Genomic DNA, 20,633 nt, shown 5'->3' on the forward strand with positions numbered 1-20,633 from the left:
TTCCGATTTCCTCCCATCTGCTTCAGTTTAGATTGATACCAAACAATATTACTGTTTATGGGACAAAATCTGTAAATTTTGCTATTGTAATGGAGTGTTTTGCTTCCAGATAATTGCTTGTATTCTCAAGTACCATTTTCCTGAACGATGACAAATATTACAAACGTTTAATATTCACTGGTAAATAACCAATGTTTTGATTTGAAATAAGGCGAGAATCGCAAGATTGCTACAAAATCTATAATCAATAGTCGTATTGCTATGAAACATTTCATATTATTGATTAGATAGAAATTTTACTTTATGGCAATTTAAAGGGGTCAAAAGTTGTTCATGTATTATGCACACTAAGGGCAATGTTTTAATAGCTTTTAACATTAAAACCATGCATGGTCCCATTGCAACAAACATACTACATATACATGTACTTCAAAAACTCATATACTCACATATAATTATTTTAGTTAAGAAAACAAAACATGATTTTAACTCAAAACATTTTTATTTCGTAATCACAATTTTAAAAAATAAACACTTTACATTTTGATTTGATCTATTATAGATTTTGACATAAGTTGAACGTATTAGCATTATGTTGATTGTACTATACATTGCTTGTACATGTATACATATAAACGTATTACGATTTACACATCGTTCTAAGGGCGATAACTCTTGAGAGACTATTCATTCTACAGTTGGAGTACAGCGGTTTTGACATATTATCGAAAGATCTAAGGATATATTATCGAAAGATCTATGAATACATCAATGGTAATTTAAAAGATGCTCCATCGCTGACAAATGGTATTTTTTAACTATCAAAAACAGGAGCATACGATTTAGTATTTTTCTTCTGTAACTAAAGTTACTTACTTTACACCATTACATTGAAAAGTTTGAGCTTCTAATTTTACTTTAAGTTAAAAATATGAAAAATAATTAATTGCATCCCGAAAAAATTGCGTGGCACTATATTCTATATAAAATGAAGTACTGATTGCGCATGCACCAAAGGCGAAATAAATTATTTTATATTATATTTTGTGTTAATTAGGCATATATATATACACGATTAAACACAAATTATTGTTCGAATGATGAATATCATTTATGCTCTGTCGGCGGTGGAGCATCTTTAAAATACTGTATATGAATGCTACACTCATTATTTACTACAGACGAAATGTTGTAGAGGAAGCATACTTAACATATGTATCTATAAAAAAAGGTATGCAAATACGAGTATTTATGTGTACCTGGTATTGCATATTAAATTGATGTTTTTTTAATATCTGATGAATATCATACGTGTACCATATTTAATTGATGCATTTTACAATAATTTATGGAATACCTGATGAATATTCATTTGGTGTATTTTAAAACATTATGAATATTCATTTGATGTATTTTAATATCTGATGAATATTTATTTTGATATATTTTAATACCTGATGAATATTCATTTGTGTATCTTAATGTGTGCCTGTTATTGCATATTCATTTGATGCATTGTAATACCTGATGAATGTGTACCTGGTAATTTGCATATTCATTTGATGCATTTTAATACCTCATAAATATTGTATGTGTACCTGGTATTACATGTATAGCTGCATTTTAATACCAGTTGAATATTCATTTGATGTGTTTTAATACAGGATGATTACAATGTCTTCATTGCTCCAAAATGAAATCAAATATGTAGGCATATATGCAGAACACAGTTTGGGGAAACCAATATGCATTTGAAATTTACATACTATGATTTGTATGGGTAAAATTTGCCTTCCGATTTTTCATTTATTTATATATGTTTATTTATTTTTGAGGAGGTGGGAGAGGGTGAGGGTTCAGCATAAAATATAAAATGATTGGTCAGAGTGATGGGTTCAGGAAAAAAAGTCTGAAAAGTGTCTTTTTTATCTGGATAACAATAACTACTATACCAATCACAACAATAAACGTACAACAAGCAGTTTATACAATATTAGCTACCAAATGAATAAAACTGTTATTTAAGATTGGTTACGAATATGCCAAAGAAGAAAGAAAATTAAGTACTGTAAAATATAAAACCTTAATTTGTTTGTGTTCTTAGATACTTGGGAATCTCCAATATCAATCCCAATCATATGCTAATTATAACCATCCGATGATGGTGGGCTAATAATATTAGCTACAGTATACAACTCAAGAAGCGCCCACGTTCCTGTAAGCGCCCCTCCCCTTTTTGAGGCCTCATTTTAATGACCAGGCATAAGGCCAAAACTGTATAAGTTTGCTATAATTTTGTCTAATTTCACACTTTTTCATTATAAATACTGTGGGCGCTTATTAGGTCGAAGAGAGTAAATGTATTTTATTGCATTTGCTGGCAAAGTAAAATAAAGGGAGATAACCCTAATAGATTAGAATGCATTATTTGATATATAGGGTTGTGTCAATTTCAAAAAGTAAACAAAAACTCTCCCCGAGAACAAATTTACAAAAAAAAATCATCTTTGGCATGATGGGCAAATTACATTTACGCTTTATACGTGAACTAATTAATTGAAAGAATTTTCCACCACCAACGAATGAAATTTCTATCAAACACAGGAGCAGAGGAATTTGTAATTTTGCCTATTTTTCTTCAGTTACAAAAGCCACTTACTTTACACCATTACCACCATTGAAAAGTTTCCGTTTTTAATTTTTAATTATCTTCATTCGATATAAAAGTAATTAATTGTGTCCCGATGTATGCCCTATATGGAATTAAGCACAGACTTATATGCATGCACCAAATGCAATTTTTTGTATGCATTTCTGTGTTAATTAGACACATATTATCAGTCACATGAAGATACATCAGTTATTATTCAAATGATTGGTATCGTTTCTGCTCTGTTGGGGATGGAACATCTTTAACAATATGTTTTGTATAAAATATTGCAAATTAAAGAACATGATTATACTGTTGATTGGGTATAAGTATAAAATCAACAAATACAGTTTTTATAATCCCCAACAACTTGACATGCATCATCTAATTAACTTGATCCAGTAGATCTGAATTAATTACACATGCAAAATAATTTTGACACTTTATGTCATTCAAGGTGACAAAAATCACATAAATCAGATTTATAATCTTAAACAAGTTTCACCAGGAACACAGAGATATAGACTCATTGCTTAATAAATTTGTATTTCCAATACAATCTAAGAATCAAATCGAGTAATTTGGATGGAGCTCAGTAAAGCATTACTAAAATATATCTCCATATCTTAATGAATCTAATCAACCATACAGCATGCATATATCCTTGATACATAATGTTTACATAACTAATGGAACATAACATGAATGAGCATAAATAAGGTAACAGAATCACTCTTTTTTTTTTAAACATGTCCATAAAGAGCTTATGGAAAGCTTCACTTTCACATCTATAGAGGCCAGTATATACCATACAACAGTCACCTGAGTTCTAAAGTGCATAATTCTCTACTAGGTTTATATCAACAAAGATTTGCATACATTATTTCCCATTATATAGAAAATAAAATCTTTTTGTACCTGATATGGCAAACATTGAGTATCGCCCTTGATCTCCATCAGATAAACAAACTAACCTGTTTTGTCATAAAATGGACAGCCATCAATACTGTAGTCGCTAAACCTGCCTATATTATTAGGCTTTTTTTAATTTAAATTTTTTTTTGGCCTAATATTAGGCAATAATATAAAATAAAAAAGCCTAATAATATAGGCAGGTTTATAGTGGACTATCAATACTGCACAGTGGAGGCCAACAATTGAACATGGGTTCTCCTTTTAGAGAGGATGCCAGGAAAAACAAGAAATGGCAGAACAAAATGGCTATATTATTCTCTAACAGATTTTACCTTAAAAACCTATAAAATTGTTATGTGATAAAGTATATCTTGAATTTTGAAACATTTGTATCATTTGAAGCTCACAAAAACTTTGACAATTTAATTGCCTTTATAGAACATGGTAAAGGTAACATGAAAAATTCTTTATGTTTAATTCAAATTTGGCAAAATTTATTCTTAAATATCTATGGTATAATTTCCCTAATTTATTATTTTGAAATATGGGTAATTATCTATGGCACCATAAAATGAATTCTGAATGTTATTCTTCCAGAGCTATGATATTTTTTGTCTGAATTTAATTCCAATGGTGAAATATGTCAATGAAATGTAGCATGATGATGTAAAGACACAAGATGAAACACATTTTACAAAATGGCATTCAAATAATCACTCTTTCAATTTCATTTAAAATGAAAGGGTGAGGATGATTTTCGCTGAGAAATTTACGGTATTTTTATCATTCATTAAGTTACAATTATAATTTTAAAGTGATGATCTAATATTCATTAAATGACCTCGGTATAAAACGCAGGACGATCCAGTCCAAACATGCAATGAACAAATGGAATAATAAAAGATATTGCCATACCGAGACAGTAGAACATTACAAATTTGTACCCGACTTCCACTTGTGGATGTTTCTTTTCAGGTTTCTCTAAACCAAGCATGTAGGAGAAAAATTTAACAAGAGGAGGTTTTAAAAGGAATTGCATAGTAAACAGAATTACAGTACCAACAAAGAAACGCATAACAGACAGAGCAAAAACTTTTAAAGTTGGCAGCTCCACTTCGTAAGGAATGGCGTCTTTGTTGTCAACAACGCTGGTGAAGCCCAAATGCAGGTTGAACCAGGCACCAAGGCCAACCCCGGCAAGTACAGCAACGATTTGGACAGCGTCACCACGAGTGTTATATGTGTAAACGTCTCCAGTCTTACTGCTGGGATAGAACACCGTACACATGGCCAGGCTACTGATGAAAATAACCATTGGAGCAAATGGATGAGTCTGTTGGTACCAGTCGAAGTCGGCAACGTACGGCGTGGTTAGGACAATGACGGTCAACGACATCACAATGCCTGCTAGAATATCCTACAACAGGCCAAAGAAATTAAAGTTAGTAATTTAGTTATAACCAATGTGTGTGAATAGTAACTTTGATCGAAAGTCTAAGCCCATTTTCATAAATATTCCATGAATTTAAGGAATCCCTTAAATTAAAATTCTCTATAGGAAAACATTACAGGTTTTTAGGATATGGCTTTATCTTAAACTTAAGATTTTCCTTAACATTTGTAATGTTTTTGTTTGGGGAAATATAAGTTTAAAGATATAAGAAATACAAGATAACAATGGTCAAAGAAAGACTTAAAAGGTGATAATTTTGGTTACCCATGAAATAAATCCTAAGACACATTACACATTATTATCGATTTTATTGATAATAAGCAACATGATTGGGCAAAAGAGGCTAAGCCTATATATAAACCCTCTCCAGACTTGTACCTATCCATGTGACTACAAAACCTTGATTAATTATTTATTCAGTGAGCAGGAAGTTGAAATGTCCTACAAATTTAATCAATCATGATTCATATTGAAACAAATGGACTATAGAATTTGCAAAACACGATGATATTGATTTAACAAGATTATTTGAATTCCTCCCCGAGCAGAGTTGTGTAATGTTTATACAAGACAAATATATAACAAGGACTCCTCCCCCACCCCCTCTCTCGACAAGAGCATTAACAGGGAAATTGCATTTTTTTCAGATATTGCATAACAGAACTAGGAAATAGAAAAATTTGAGATAAAATTAATACATTTATCGTAAATTTGAAAGCTTGAAATTTTAACTCCTATAGGTGGCTAAAGTCTGATAAAAACTTGTTTGTGAAATTACCTTGAGATTCATTTGCTTACTACTATAAGTACATATAACAAATGTGCACATTTCGTTTAACCGCAATGTAATGTAAATTTGCAAGCAGATCATGCACAAAACTCATCATTTATTTAACTTAATTTTGCTGAATAGGATAATTAAACTTCACATATGCCCACAGGTTTGGAAAAAGAATTACAATAGAAACAAAGGGAAGATGATGAGGAAAATTTTGATTGAATTTTGAAAATGCTCATGCATGCAAGTCCTCCAATGACATTTTCATCATAAAATTATAATTATAAATGGAGGAAACATTTTAATAAGTACCTCCCTTCTTCTATATCCCTCCATCTCATCACTAATCAAATATAGATCAGTGGAAAAGGCACATTTGGATTTTCAAACTATGTAAAAATATTCCACTATGAACAATATTGAGATGATTCCATATGGTAACTCATCAGTTAAGGTCAAATAATGAATGTCTTTTCGACTTTGGTGGCAACGAAATAAAAAGTCAGCTTGTGTAGTACCTCCAGGGAAAAAACCACCAACATATATATGTAGCTACAAATGTATAGGAACAACACACTTTTATAAATTAGTATTGAGTAAATTTGCAACCCTGGCTGCAGATATAAAAATTATAGATATAATAGTAGAAAATCGGACATGTGACATTTAAAGTGTTGGATCATCATTTCTATGTATACGATGCTACTTTTGTCTAGAACTGCTCAAATCGCTCTGACAGTAGTGTGTTTACCTTATATATATATTTACATTTACAAGTTTTTATTTGTTGTTTATTTTCATTTCAAGAAACAGATTTTATGCAATATTATCTGTAACATTTTATCCATTTGCTAGAATATATGCATATTTAATTAGTTTTCTGAGCCGTAAAATATTGATTGTAACAGATGATGCTAAAATAAACAGTTAATTAGAACTTAGTAAATATTCATTTATTTTTGTATAACTATCAATCTGGGCTCGTGATTAAAATTCATGATATACATGATAATTTGTTAGCACATACAGATGATAAATGGCATCATGCAGATGTAAATTGCACCAAAGAGGTATTAAATCGTGTGAATCCAACAGGATATGCCATTTAAAGAATAACAAAAATTCCATGGAAGTGTGTATGTCACTTGTACAACAGTTTGAAACATCACAAACTAGAAATATGTCTGTTAAGACATTAAGTGCTCGCTAAATACTTCCTAACCTTAATTTCCGCTATGAAATCATCCTCTGAAACAGGTATACATAGCACTTTTGCTCATTATCCTTGGGACTATTGCAAAGAGATGGTTTACACCATTAGTGTATTGTTATAAATACTTTCCTTTACTTCATCAGAACTTTAAATGTGAAAATTACTTTGAAGTTCTTTGTTACATAAAAGTGTGTTTATTAATTATCATATTGATATTGATATGATAAACTTGTTTCATTGTTCAAAATAGTCGTTCGCTAGATTATCGTCAAGTCTCTGTGCACGTGCGCATGGTGACTTACCTGTGTCATGCTTGAACGCCTTTCTGGGGTTCATTATATCTAGCGCTGAGACACTCAGACTGATATTTTATAATGTGTTTTTTCATTCGGTTTCTTTCACACAAAGCTGTGTGATTTTATAAATATTAATTAGAACTGCAGCAAATGCAGTCTTTGATCACAGGGTTTAGTTAGCGATAGTGCAACATCCACCTAGGACCTAGGATGATATGAAATAAATTGAATATGCGGCCAGTGTAGCATGGTATTTTGAATCATGGTATATTGACCCCGGGGTCAAAATACCATTATGGTGAAATGACAGTTGTTTAAATCTCATATGTTTAAATAAAGTAAATCAAATGGTATTTTGACCCCCCCCCCTTCCCCAAAAAAAAATTAAAAAATGCCTTCCACATGCTAGCCATAGGTCTAACTTAATCCTAATTTGAAGTTTATCATAAATGAGAAGAAAATATCATGTTTACAAGTGTTATAATAACTTTTAGAAGGGGGGGGTCATTTTACCATGGGGGGGGGGGGGGGTCATTTCACCATAATGGTATTTTGACCCCGGGGTCATTCTACCATGGGGGTCAAAATACCATACTACACCGGTACTAAAAGTTATCCGTTTTGTCACTTTTATTGACTTTATAAACCTGAATTACATTGTATTGGTCCAGAAATTTCCAAAGTCGATCAGATGCTTAGAATATCGTGACCGATGCAAGAGCTTGTATCATACGCCGCTTGAAGTTTACATAAGACAAATGCATTAAGCACTGTGAAATGTCACTGTTGTTAATTTGTAGTAGATTATCTCTGACAAGTATATCCTAATATGTGTTTTTGAAAGTTTGGTGTCGCTAAATCATGGCGAAATCTATTTAACGCTATAAAACACTGACTTCCGGTATCGTGTGCGCAGTTGGTATCTGCACATAGTGGATGTACACAGTCGACAAGGAAAATAATACTACCAGTACACTCGCACTAAAAACAGTTATTTAAAGTTGAAAATATTGTTAAGAATTTGTTGAAGTTATCAAGTCCTTTAACTTTTGAAAATATTGACTGATTTTGACCAGTATCGAACTTATCCGTGATCTCATTGATATAAAGTAATAAATTGTATACCAAGTTTGGTTGAAATCGGACAATAAATAGTAAAGTTATCGAGTGGAAACCATGGGTTTATCCGTTTTGACGATTTTAAAGTCACGTAACTCTTGCAAATATTGACGGATTTTGACCATTATCAAACTCATTTGAGATCTCATTGATATTAAGCAATATACCAAATTTGGTGGAAATTAGACAATAAGTTATCGAGCAGAAACTTAATGGATTTATCTGTTTTGACAATTTTCAAGTCCAGTAACTCTTGCAAATATTGACGGATATTGACCATGTATATAAAGACATTTATATAAAACAACATACCAAATTTGGTTGAAATGGGACAATGAACACAAATGTTATCGCACGGAAACCTTTTCCCGGACGCCGCCGACGCCAACATTATGTGTACCATTAACACTAAGTGATACCTACATGTACATGTCGCCTTTGTGTTGCAGGCACCACAAGAATCATACTTCATTTGAAAACTCAAATTTATAAAAATGTCAAATTTAGAAAAAGAACATTTCTAATATCACTCCTCATGCAGACATATTGTCACACGGTTTGGAGAAAGTCATAAAATACTCATCTTATTAAATGCCATGAACAAAAACTTTCTAACCGTAAAGTATTTCATGTTCTGCTTCCTGCAACTTTAGGTCAGACATCTTGTCAACTTGCTGAGACAAGAAATGACTTAAGTAATCGAAACAAGAAATATATGCTCAAACTATATATATATATATATATAAAGGGGAGACAACTTACCAGTACTGAGTGTACTCCAAGATAGAGGCGGCTGAGGCTGACCATGCTACACCACAACACTGCCGCGACGATCAGAGCCGGAATGTACACCTGTAACATACAAATCATTGTAGACACTTGTTATCATAATATTATTACATTGTATATGACATTATTATAAATAAGTAATTTATGTCATTATAATATTATTATATGACATTATTACTTATATGTGACATTGTTATAATATTATTATATGACATTATTATAATATTATTACATGTCATTATCATAATATCATATTGCATGACATAATTATTACAATGAGGTTCAAATAGGGCAGAAGATTATTATGGGATGAAATATTGCAACGTTATCACAGCTGATCAATATTTTAAGATCATCCTTTAAATACCTTTTTAAAATCAATGACTTATTAAAAATTATATAAAGAGGTTTTGACTGAATACTTAAATACCCGGCCAGGGCTGAACCAGGGAGCTTCTGTTTCACCCTCCAGGTTATATGTAATTCTACATGATCTCTTAAATCAGACTCCCTGTTACTTTATTAGGATTTTCAGTTATCTAACCTCTTGTATTACAAATGTGTGACGTGATATTGGCTTTATATAATCTGTACATATATGCTCTCTTGATTGTATTGGGATAATATTATATCCATCCTCAGCAGTGAATACGGTGATTGGTCAATCAATTTAGTAATACCTAAATGTTTTTGGCTGCTTATTTCTGTTAAGGGTTACATTGGCAAAAAAAAACAGGGTCGGGGGTAGATTGGGATCTTTATTTTTATTGGGTTTTTTTGTGTGTTTTTCACTCAAAAATAATGGTCAGAACCAGAGTCTGAAATCAAAATCCTGACTTTTAGTTTTTTTTTGCAGAAAAGTGGAAAAAGAGTCAGGGGTAAAAAATTAGAGTCAGGTAACCCTAAACAGACCTTTTTTTTTCTTTTTTTCTTGGCCTTATAAGGAAATAGGACAGAATTAAATTTAAATACATGTATTATATTATATACATGTACTTACATGTACAATGGAAAATCATTTATATTCCTGAAGACCTGGATCAAGAATTAAAGTACTAGAGGAATTCGAAGCTCATTGAGTTTTAAATTGTTTTTTTATGTATTTAACTCTACACATATACATATACTTTTTTGACATGTACTTACAATGTATACATGATCCTCATGTATGTAATTGTATAGTACACGAGAGTGTGTAGGGGCTGGTAATTATAAGGGATTAACTATATATTTTTACGCTTTATTTCATATTGTATAATCTTCCAAACTCTTGGTATCTTTATATGTTGCACATTTTCCCAAATTTCCAAAGTAGTTAAAAAAAACACCTTTTTCAACATAAAGATAGTCTTTGTCTTAAATTATGCTGTGCCTCGCTAGGATATCTGGAATTGTTGATTTAAGGTGTTAGTAGTGTTTACACATTGCTGGGTGGTATTGATTTTACATATCTGTGTAAAGGCTGTAGAAATAGGGTCAAGAGAATTAATAAATCTAGTCTCTATAAATCAACAGCAGTACTAGATATGCACTTTATAATTTCATTGGCATAGAAAGTGGACAAATTCTTGGCATTATCCATGAAAAAGGTTAATAACATTAGCTACTTAAAATTTAAAGACGATCCACCGCCGACAGAGCATAAATGATATTCATCATTTGAACAATAGTTGATGTTTAATCGTATAGACATATGTCTAATTAACACAAAAAATAATACAAAATAATTTATTTGCTTCTGGTGCATATGCAATCAGTACTTCATTCCATATAGGACATAGTGCCACAGATTTTTTTTCAGGTTGCAATTAATAAGTTTTATTATTTTTATCTTGAAGTAAAATTAGAAGCTCAAACTTTTCAATGGTGGTAATGGTGTAAAGAAAGTAACTTTTGTAACTGAAGAAAAATACAAATTTGTCTGCACATGTTTTTGATAGAGAAATAGAGAAATATTACCATTTGTCAGCAGTGGAGCTACTTTAAGGTCAAACTTGTGTGCTTAAAGGAACTTTTTAAAAGAAACAAAATTACAGGACAACATTGTGACGTCCTTGCCAAAATTTAAACACCACGTGTTTATGTTACATCTTTCCCAACTCGGGAACACGTTATGAAACTTCAGAGAACCATTACTATAACTATGTATATATGTATATACCTTTAACAAATTTGCATATATATATATACATATTTAAGGCCATATAGTAATGTTGAACAGGATATCCTAGCTAAGAACTCAGTAGTGACAGCCTGTATATAAACATATATATACTTATTTGGTCTCATCGTTACCATCCCCCCCCGCTCATCGGAATTTTGCATACCGTATTCCACCCAATAAGTGTCCAAGTCCATATAAGTAATACACCCCTTTTTGAGGCCGCCATTTCAATTGCCCAGGCATAAATAAAGACCAAAACTACACAAAACTGTATAGATTTGCAATAATTTCATCTTATTAGCACCTTTTCATTTTTTCAAGTTTTTAAAAACTCTGGGTGTTTATTGGGTCAAGTATGGTAATTAGTCACAGGTAGATAGGAATGTTTTTGCTAGCAGTGGCAAACATATCCTGAAACCTGAAGGATTTGTAGCACCTAACGCAAGGAACCTTCTGAGTTAAAGAATATATACAGTACAATTAATAGATTTATAATAATATATATATATATATATCAAGAAAAAAATATATCAACACGGCATTCCTTTTCGCTAACGTTTTCAGGCCTTTCAGGCCATCTTCAGGCGATTGTTTATTTACTTTAGCTTAGATATATATGTATATGCTAGCTGTAACCAATTGATCCATAATCTGCAATTACCGGGTACTTTAAGCTGCTTTGAAGATTGAAATTTGAGACAAAACTGATTGGGTCCATCAAAAACATCAAATACCGGTATGAAGTTAAAAGCGATGTGATACTAATTATACTGCATTTTCCATACCTTTGCCCTCAAAGACACAAATTGTTGTGATAGTATAATTAACCCTTCCCCTGCAGTTCTTTTTTTCCCATACCTTTAATTTGCTCCAAAAAAACCTGTCTCTATAGTGGATTTTAATTTGGCACTACTTTGTAACAGGAGAGGAGAAATTGTACTGATCACACTGAAGTTCAAACCTTGACAAGTCTTGGATTCTAGTACTAAGCATTTTAAATTTAAGCCAATTTAATAAAGCAATTTCATTTCAAAAACAAGTGCAATACCGCATATATATACATGTAATACATTGTTATCTACTATCAGTACATGTACAGAAACTGTATGTTAAAGATGCTCTACCGCCGACAGAGCATAAATGATATTCATCACTTGAACAGTAATTGGTGTTTAATTGTGTATATTTTTATATAATTAGCACAAAAAAAAAGTAATGCAATAATTTATTTTGCTTTTGGTGCATAAGCAATCAGTATTTCATTCCCTATAGGATATAGTGACATGGAATTTTTTCGGGATGCAATTAATTATTTTTTATATTTTTAACTTAAAGTAAAATTAGAAGCTCAAACTTTTCAATGGTGTTAATGGTGTAAAGTAAGTAACTTTTTTAACTGAAGAAAAGAACTTAATTTTCTGCTCATGTTTTTGATAGTGAAAAAAAATACCATTTATCAACAGTGGAGCATCTTTAAACAATTATTTAAAGCTCTCAATGAACTCTGAGAAAAACAAATGAAGCCCTTAGAATAACAAGTTTCGAGATCTATAACAAAAATTTATGAAAGATGCAAGAAAATGCTCTCTTAAATTACAGAATAGCTTTCCTCTTCTATTAGATGAGCAAGGATATAAAATAACAAAAATGTACAGTGTAAATAGGCACCTGAAGTAGCTAATTAAATTTACTAGTTAAAGACTTCACAACATTGAAGTGCACAAATGTAAAGGCCAGTGACCTGATCAACATTGAGTACTGAGTACTGCCGGGTGTACACATAGTACTCATCATATACCTGTGTGACTGGAATCAGATAACAATACAATGCCTTTGCAGAACTTATCAAAGTCTTCCAATGGATCAATGGTGTAGAGCAATTATGTAATTAGAACTTAATCTCTTTAGCTAAATAGGTGTACCGTAAACTTTTATCTTATTTATATAATATGCAGTACAAGAGCTGACCAATGTTTAATAAGGTCTCAGAGGGGCTAATTGAATCAAAATTAGGTTCAGTGTTTTTTTTCAGTTAATTTACATGTGTATACATGTACTGTTTATTATTCAGAATTGTTTCCCATTGTGTTAATCAAATTTATTGACATTAAAATTACAATGTGGATGTGTATAATAATGTTTGTGTCTTGATAAAGCTAACAAACATCAAAGTATCTGAAAGATGTGGAGTGACAAAATATTATTTTATTTGTGCTCACAGTTGGTGCACTTCTGATACAGACACATGTATGTATGATCTATATGTTGATATACGTGTAGACTATATACTATATACACCTGGTACACAAGTAAAAAGACCAATACCAGGTCTGTTTGGTCATAGGTACCTGGCTCGTTTAAAAAAAAAAAAAAACATGTTGTAAACCTAATATAACATATATTATGTATTACAATGTCTCATATTTTTTTTAAATGCGCCAGGAACCTATGCATGGTTTGATACATGAGTAGGCCAACTGTCCCATGTGTGTTTAACCTTCTGGTAATTGGCCAGGTAAAGGTATAACAATCTATAAGTATAATACACAGTCTGTAACCTATGTCAATGTCTCAACATGATATTTCTATACACGATCATGCAACCCTGTCTACAAAGAAAAGAAGGTCTTTATTATAGCAAGTGGTCTATACAGGTCAAACTTTGGACCCCAGTGAGTCTTACCAAGCAAGTGGTCATTATATAGTATACAGGCAGGTTTTACTGTAAATATTTGCAGTCCATCAATTTTAAATTTTTAGCATCTTTCCAACTAATTGGCATCACTTGACTACTATCATTTTGATTCATTAAAATGGTGTAAAGAAAAGCAAAATTGGGCATGAAATTTTTATGTTCAGTATGGATGCTCATAAGTTTTACAATATATCAACATGAGTGATCACAATTAAAAGTAAAATTATAAGCAGTACAATTATTAATTTACATGTGATTATTGCCTATTTTTTTATATATAGTTTTAATCATTGTCTTTCAAAAAAAAACAAAAACTTTTTGAACTTTGTTCAAAGATTACAGAGTGATGGCCAGCTTTATTTCCTAAGTTAAAGCCACAAAGTTCACCACAATGTACCATTACTCAATTATTTGATGTACATCAAAGAACCAAATTAACTGTTCTTTGTTATCGCATAAAGAGCCTTCATTTAGCTTAATGATGACATAGTCCAGGGGTGGATATTATGTCTGTGAGAGTATTCCCTGCAATGTCAAGGATGAAATGCAAAATGAAAATATGATCACCATCTAATGTATTTATTTTATTTGTCCTACATATTGATAAATTTGATACAAGACTTAATTGTCTACCGCAAATGGTAATTATTTTAAATTATGCGCCTCCTTCATTTTCATAGTTTTCGAAAGCCTTATTGTGTCAAATATGGTATCTGAACCAGGAAGCTGTGACAGAAATAGAAGGGGCAGGCTCTTGTTTAAATATCCGCATCAGATCCTAAGGTACACACACTTACCTGTGGTGTAAAACAGTCATGACAGACCATATTATATTTGTATTGCGTGTAGTGTGACAGATGTTTAGTGAGACATGGTAATAAGACAGTTGTGTAGTTAGACAATGAAGTGGAACAGGTGTGTAGTGAGACAGGTGTGTAGTGTGACAGGTGTGTAGTGTGACAGGTGTGTAGTGTGACAGGTGTGTAGTGAGACAGGTGTGTAGTGAGACAGGTGTGTAGTGTGACAAGTGTGTAGTGTGACAGGTGTGTAGTGAGACATGGTAATAAGACAGTTGTGTAGTTAGACAATGAAGTGGAACAGGTGTGTAGTGAGACAGGTGTGTAGTGTGACAGGTGTGTAGTGTGACAGGTGTGTAGTGTGACAGGTGTGTAGTGTGACAGGTGTGTAGTGTGACAGATGTGTAGTGAGACAGGTGTGTAGTGTGACAGGTGTGTAGTGAGACAGGTGTGTAGTGAGACAGGTGTGTAGTGTGACAGATGTGTAGTGAGACAGGTGTGTAGTGTGACAGGTGTGTAGTGAGACAGGTGTGTAGTGTGACAGATGTGTAGTGTGACAGGTGTGTAGTGAAACAGTGCGTGTAGTGTGACAGATGTGTAGTGAGACAGGTGTGTAGTGTGACAGATGTGTAGTGTGACAGGTGTGTAGTGAAACAGTGTGTGTAGTGTGACAGATGTGTAGTGAGACAGGTGTGTAGTGTGACAGATGTGTAGTGTGTAGTGGAGCAGGTGTGTAGTGAGACAGGTGTGTAGTGAGACAGGTGTGTAGTGTGTAGTGGAGCAGGTGTGTAGTGAGACAGGTGTGTAGTGTGTAGTGGAGCAGGTGTGTAGTGTGTAGTGGAGCAGATGTGTAGTGAGAAAGTGTGTGTAGTGAGACAATGTGTGTGGTGAGCCAGGTGTGTAGTGAGACAGTTGTGTAGTGAGACAGGTGTGTAGTGAGACAGGTGTATAGTGAGACAGGTGTGTAGTGAGACAGGTGTATAGTGAGACAGGTGTGTATTGAGACAGGTGTGTAGTGAGACAGGTGTGTAGTGGAGCAGGTGTGTAGTGAAACAGTGTGTGTGGTGAGAGTGTGTGTAGTGAGACAGTGTGTGTAGTGAGACAGTGTGTGTAGTGAGACAGTGTGTGTAGTGAGACAGTATGTGTAGTGAGACAGTGTGTAGTGAGACAGGTGTGTAGTGAGACAGGTGTGTAGTGAGACAGGTGTGTAGTGTGACAGGTGTGTAGTGTGACAGATGTGTAGTGTGACAGGGTGTAGTGAGACAGGTGTAAAGTGAGACAGGTGTGTAGTGAGACAGGTGTGTAGTGAGACAGTTGTGTAGTGAGACAGGTGTGTAGTGAGACAGGTGTGTAGTGTGACAGGGTGTAGTGAAGCAGGTGTCTAGTGAGACAGTGTGTAGCAAGACAGATGGATAGTGATATAGGTGTGTGGTGAGACAGGTGTGTAGTGAGACAGTTGTGTAGTGAGACAGGTGTGTAGTGTGACAGGGTGTAGTGAGACAGGTGTGTAGTGAGACAGATGTGTAGTGAGACAGGTGTGTATTGAGACAGGTGTGTAGTGAGACAGATGTGTGTAGTGAGACAGTGTGTGTAGTGTGAGATGGGTGTGTAGTGAGACAGATGTGTAGAGAGACAGGTGTGTATTGAGACAGGTGTGTAGTGAGACAGGTGTGTAAGGAGATAGGTGAGTAGGGAGATAGGTGTGTAGTAAGATTTGAGTGTAGTGAGATAGATGTGTAGTGAGACAGGTGTGTAGCGTGATAGGTATGTAATGAAACAGGAGTGTAGTGAGACAGGTGGATAGTTGGGCTAGTGTGTAGTGAGATAGGTGTGTAGTGTGATAGGTGTGTAGTGTGATAGGAGTGTAGTGAGACAGGTGTGTAGTGAAACAGGTGGATAGTTGGGCTGGTGTGTAGCGTGACAGGTGTGTAACGAGACAGGTGTGTAGTGAGATAGATGTGTAGAGAAATATGTGTGTAGCATGATAGGTGTGTAGTGAGACAGGTGTGTAGAGAGACAGGTGTGTAGTGTGACAGGTGTGTAGTGAGACATGGTAATAAGACAGTTGTGTAGTTAGACAGTGTAGTGAAACAGGTGTGTAGTGAAGCAGGTGTGTAGTGAGACAGTTTGTGTGGTGAGACAGTGTGTGGTGAGACAGGGGTGTAGTGAGACAGTTTGTGTAGTGTGACAGGTGTGTAGTGAGACAGGTGTGTAGTGTGACAGATGTGTAGTGAGATAGGTGTGTAGTGAGACAGTGTGTGTAGTGAGACAGGTGTGTAGTGTGACAGGTGTGTAGTGACACAGTTTGTGTGGTGAGACAGTGTGTGGTGAGACAGGTGTGTAGTGAATGTCCTATGAAACAGGTTTGTTGAAAATACATGTTTGGAGTGAGACATGTGTGTAAGGCAGTAATGGAATGAGACAGTTGTGTAGTGAGACAGGTGTGTAGTGTGTAGTGGAGCAGGTGTGTAGTGAGACAGTGTGTGTAATGAAACAGGTGTGTAGTGAGACAGGTGTGTAGTGTGACAGGTGTGTAGTGTGACAGGTGTGTAGTGTGACAGGTGTGTAGTGTGACAGGTGTGTAGTGTGACAAGTGTGTAGTGTGACAAGTGTGTAGTGTGACAAGTGTGTAGTGTGAAGGTGGTGTAGTGTGAGATGATGTGTGTGTAGTGTGAAACAGTGTGTGTAGTGTGACAGGTGTGTAGTGTGACAGGTGTGTAGTGTGACAGTTGTGTAGTGTGACAGGTGTGTAGTGTGACAAGTGTGTAGTGAGACAGATGTGTAGTAGACAGGTGTGTATTGAGACAGGTGTGTAGTGTGAGATGGGTGTGTAGTGAGACAGGTGTGTAGTGTGACAGGTGTGTATTGAGACAGGTGTGTAGTGGACAGGTGTGTAGGACAGGTGTGTAGACAGTGTGTGTAGTGTGACAGGTGTGTAGTGAGACAGGTGTGTAGTGGACAGGTGTGTAGTGAGACAGATGTGTAGAGTGTGACAGTGTGTATGTGACATGTGTAGTTGACAGATGTATGTGTGTGATGACAGGTGTGTGACAGTGTGACAGATGTGTATTGTGACAGGTGTGTAGTGTGACAGTGTGTATGAGTGTGAGAAGGGTGGTAGTGAGACAGATGTGTGTAGTGAGACAGGTGTGTATTGAGACAGGTGTGTATTGAGACAGGACAGTGTGTATTGAGACAGGTGTGATGAGACAGGTGTGTATTGAGACAGGTGTGTAAGGAGATAGGTGAGTAGGGAGATAGGTGTGTAGTAAGATTTGTGTGTAGTGAGATAGGTGTGTAGTGAGACAGGTGTGTAGCGTGATAGGTATGTAATGAAACAGGAGTGTAGTGAGACAGGTGGATAGTTGGGCTAGTGTGTAGTGAGATAGGTGTGTAGTGTGATAAGTATGTAGTATGATAGGAGTGTAGTGAGACAGGTGTGTAGTGAGACAGGTGTGTAGTGAGACAGGTGTGTAGTGTGACAGGTGTGTAGTGAGATAGGTGTGTAGTGAGATAGATGTGTAGAGAAATATGTGTGTAGCATGATAGGTGTGTAGTGAGACAGGTGTGTAGAGAGACAGGTGTGTAGTGTGACAGGTGTGTAGTGAGACATGGTAATAAGACAGTTGTGTAGTTAGACAGTGTAGTGAAACAGGTGTGTAGTGAAGCAGGTGTGTAGTGAGACAGTTTGTGTGGTGAGACAGTGTGTGGTGAGACAGGTGTGTAGTGAGACAGGTGTGTAGTGAGACAGGTGTGTAGTGAGACAGTGTGTGTAGTGAGACAGGTGTGTAGTGAGACAGGTGTGTAGTGAGACAGTGTGTGGTGAGACAGGTGTGTAGTGTGACAGGTGTGTAGTGAGACAGTTTGTGTTGTGAGACAGTGTGTAGTGAGACAAGTGTGTAGTGAATGTCCTATGAAACAGGTTTGTTGAAAATACAAGTTTGGAGTGAGACATGTGTGTAAGGCAGTAATGGAATGAGACAGTTGTGATCAGAATTAAACCAATCAATGATGTGTAAGTGGAACATGTATATGTGGAATTAAGTAAAATGTTATGTTGATTAAACAGTTGTTGCAATGCAGAGACAGGTATAAGCCATGTACAGAGACGATGAAGCAATACAGTTAATGATTTATGTGTTGTCTTAGGAAATATAACAGCTTCGTATATGTGCCACTTTGCAGGCGAAGCTAGACCCAGTCGATGAGCGATCACACGACCTCCCAACAATCACGGGGATAGATTTTGTAGCTAGATCCCGTTTCAGGTGTGTCAGTTGTACAGGTAAATCTACCCATCTGACCTCATTTCTAACATACCTGGGGAAGACATCTAGCAGTCTTAAATGACCACAACAGGTATGACAGATAGGGCGGGTGTTATGCGTGTATAGCTGAGGGAAACGGTTCTAGATTTTTTTTATTGTATTGTTTTTATTTGTCATTTTAAATGTCGATAGACACCAATGAAAGACGAATACTTAATATATTTTGTAATTAACACCTTACCTGATACCTGGAGATGATGAGAATGGCTAGAACGACTGGTATGGCAGTCGCCGACATAGCATGGGTGGACGGCATTGCAAATTCTTGTAAATAATAAGTTTCCAGTCTCACCACCGGTGGGGAGGAGGGGCGGGGCCACATCAAATAATCTTTAGTTCCCTGCCCGACCCACATACACAAGCACCAAACTAAGGCCGTCTGCCTGATGAGCAATGAATCACAATTCCACATACAGCACGGGTAGAACAGGAGATAGAACGCCTCATTACCGAGTGAAGATGCTATCGTGAAAAAATGGAGCAACACTTTATATCTTATCGTATAGTCTGAAATATCTGTGGCGGGAGGATCCCCAGATTTTTCCCAATCATCTTCAGTTATTGGTTGTTTTTTACATTTCCTTTCCTGCAACCCGCTAAATGATGCATTGTTATCTTCACGTGTCGTCTGCCCATCCAGGTAAGTTGACATCTCAGCCGGTTTAAATGTTCCACCTGAATGAACTGTCGTATCTCCATTGCCACACCTACTTGTTTTCCTCGAATAATGCACACCACAGAATCTTTGAAATTTTGCTGTAAGCTCTGGATTGTTGAGTCTTGTTAACAAATCCATCCTTTGGTTCTGCCTTCGCCTCCAGTTCCGAACTGATTGCAGATTTTCACCTGTGTCCGGTTGGTACCACGGGCACGCTCAGCGGCTTTACGTAAATCGATATTTATAGACGGTACACTCGTGTGGTCATGTGATTAAAATTGTTACCTAGATTAGAACAAGGGGTCCCAACACGGGGGTTTTCCTAAAGAGGCGTGACAGAGTACAATTAAAATCCTTTCCGATTACAATGTACTTGTAAAATATACTTGTAATGTTGCGAAATATGCTTTAAAATGTCAAGAAATAGCGCTTGATCATTGTCCTAATAACCTGTGTAAGGCTGGTACGAATACGGACTCAGACGGAGTATGATGATGCAGTTAACCGCACGTGAGAATGACATTTTATTAAGGCAACATAATCAGAGATTTAACGCCTTAAGAATCAAAAGCTTATGCACGAAGATCATTATGGACAAAGACCGAGACATTCCTTAATTCGGTTAAAATGAGTAACTGACATGAAACCAAATGGGAAATTGAATGTGCAGTTTTGCCGAGAAAAAATTGTCAAAGATACTACATTTACAATCTAATTAGATTGTACTTTACACTCGTGACTCGTGAATATATGTTCGCTGAACTAATTAATTGACCCA

The 20,633-nt window shown here is 35.1% G+C and overlaps 1 protein-coding gene across 1 annotated transcript; it reads right to left on the reverse strand.

Annotated features, from left to right (window-relative positions):
* Positions 1-483: 483 nt before the first annotated feature.
* On the reverse strand, positions 484-20,225 carry LOC138314397 (sphingosine-1-phosphate phosphatase 2-like). Its single transcript, XM_069254708.1, has 3 exons — positions 19,379-20,225; positions 9,187-9,276; positions 484-4,982 (listed from the first exon to the last, which is right to left on the reverse strand). Exons 1-3 carry the CDS (start codon positions 19,991-19,993, stop codon positions 4,398-4,400), a joined length of 1,290 nt encoding a protein of 429 aa, XP_069110809.1. The 5' UTR covers positions 19,994-20,225; the 3' UTR covers positions 484-4,397.
* Between the last annotated feature and the right edge of the window lie 408 nt (positions 20,226-20,633).

This window comes from Argopecten irradians, chromosome 2, assembly GCF_041381155.1.
Source record: "Argopecten irradians isolate NY chromosome 2, Ai_NY, whole genome shotgun sequence".
NCBI classification, from domain to species: domain Eukaryota; kingdom Metazoa; phylum Mollusca; class Bivalvia; order Pectinida; family Pectinidae; genus Argopecten; species Argopecten irradians.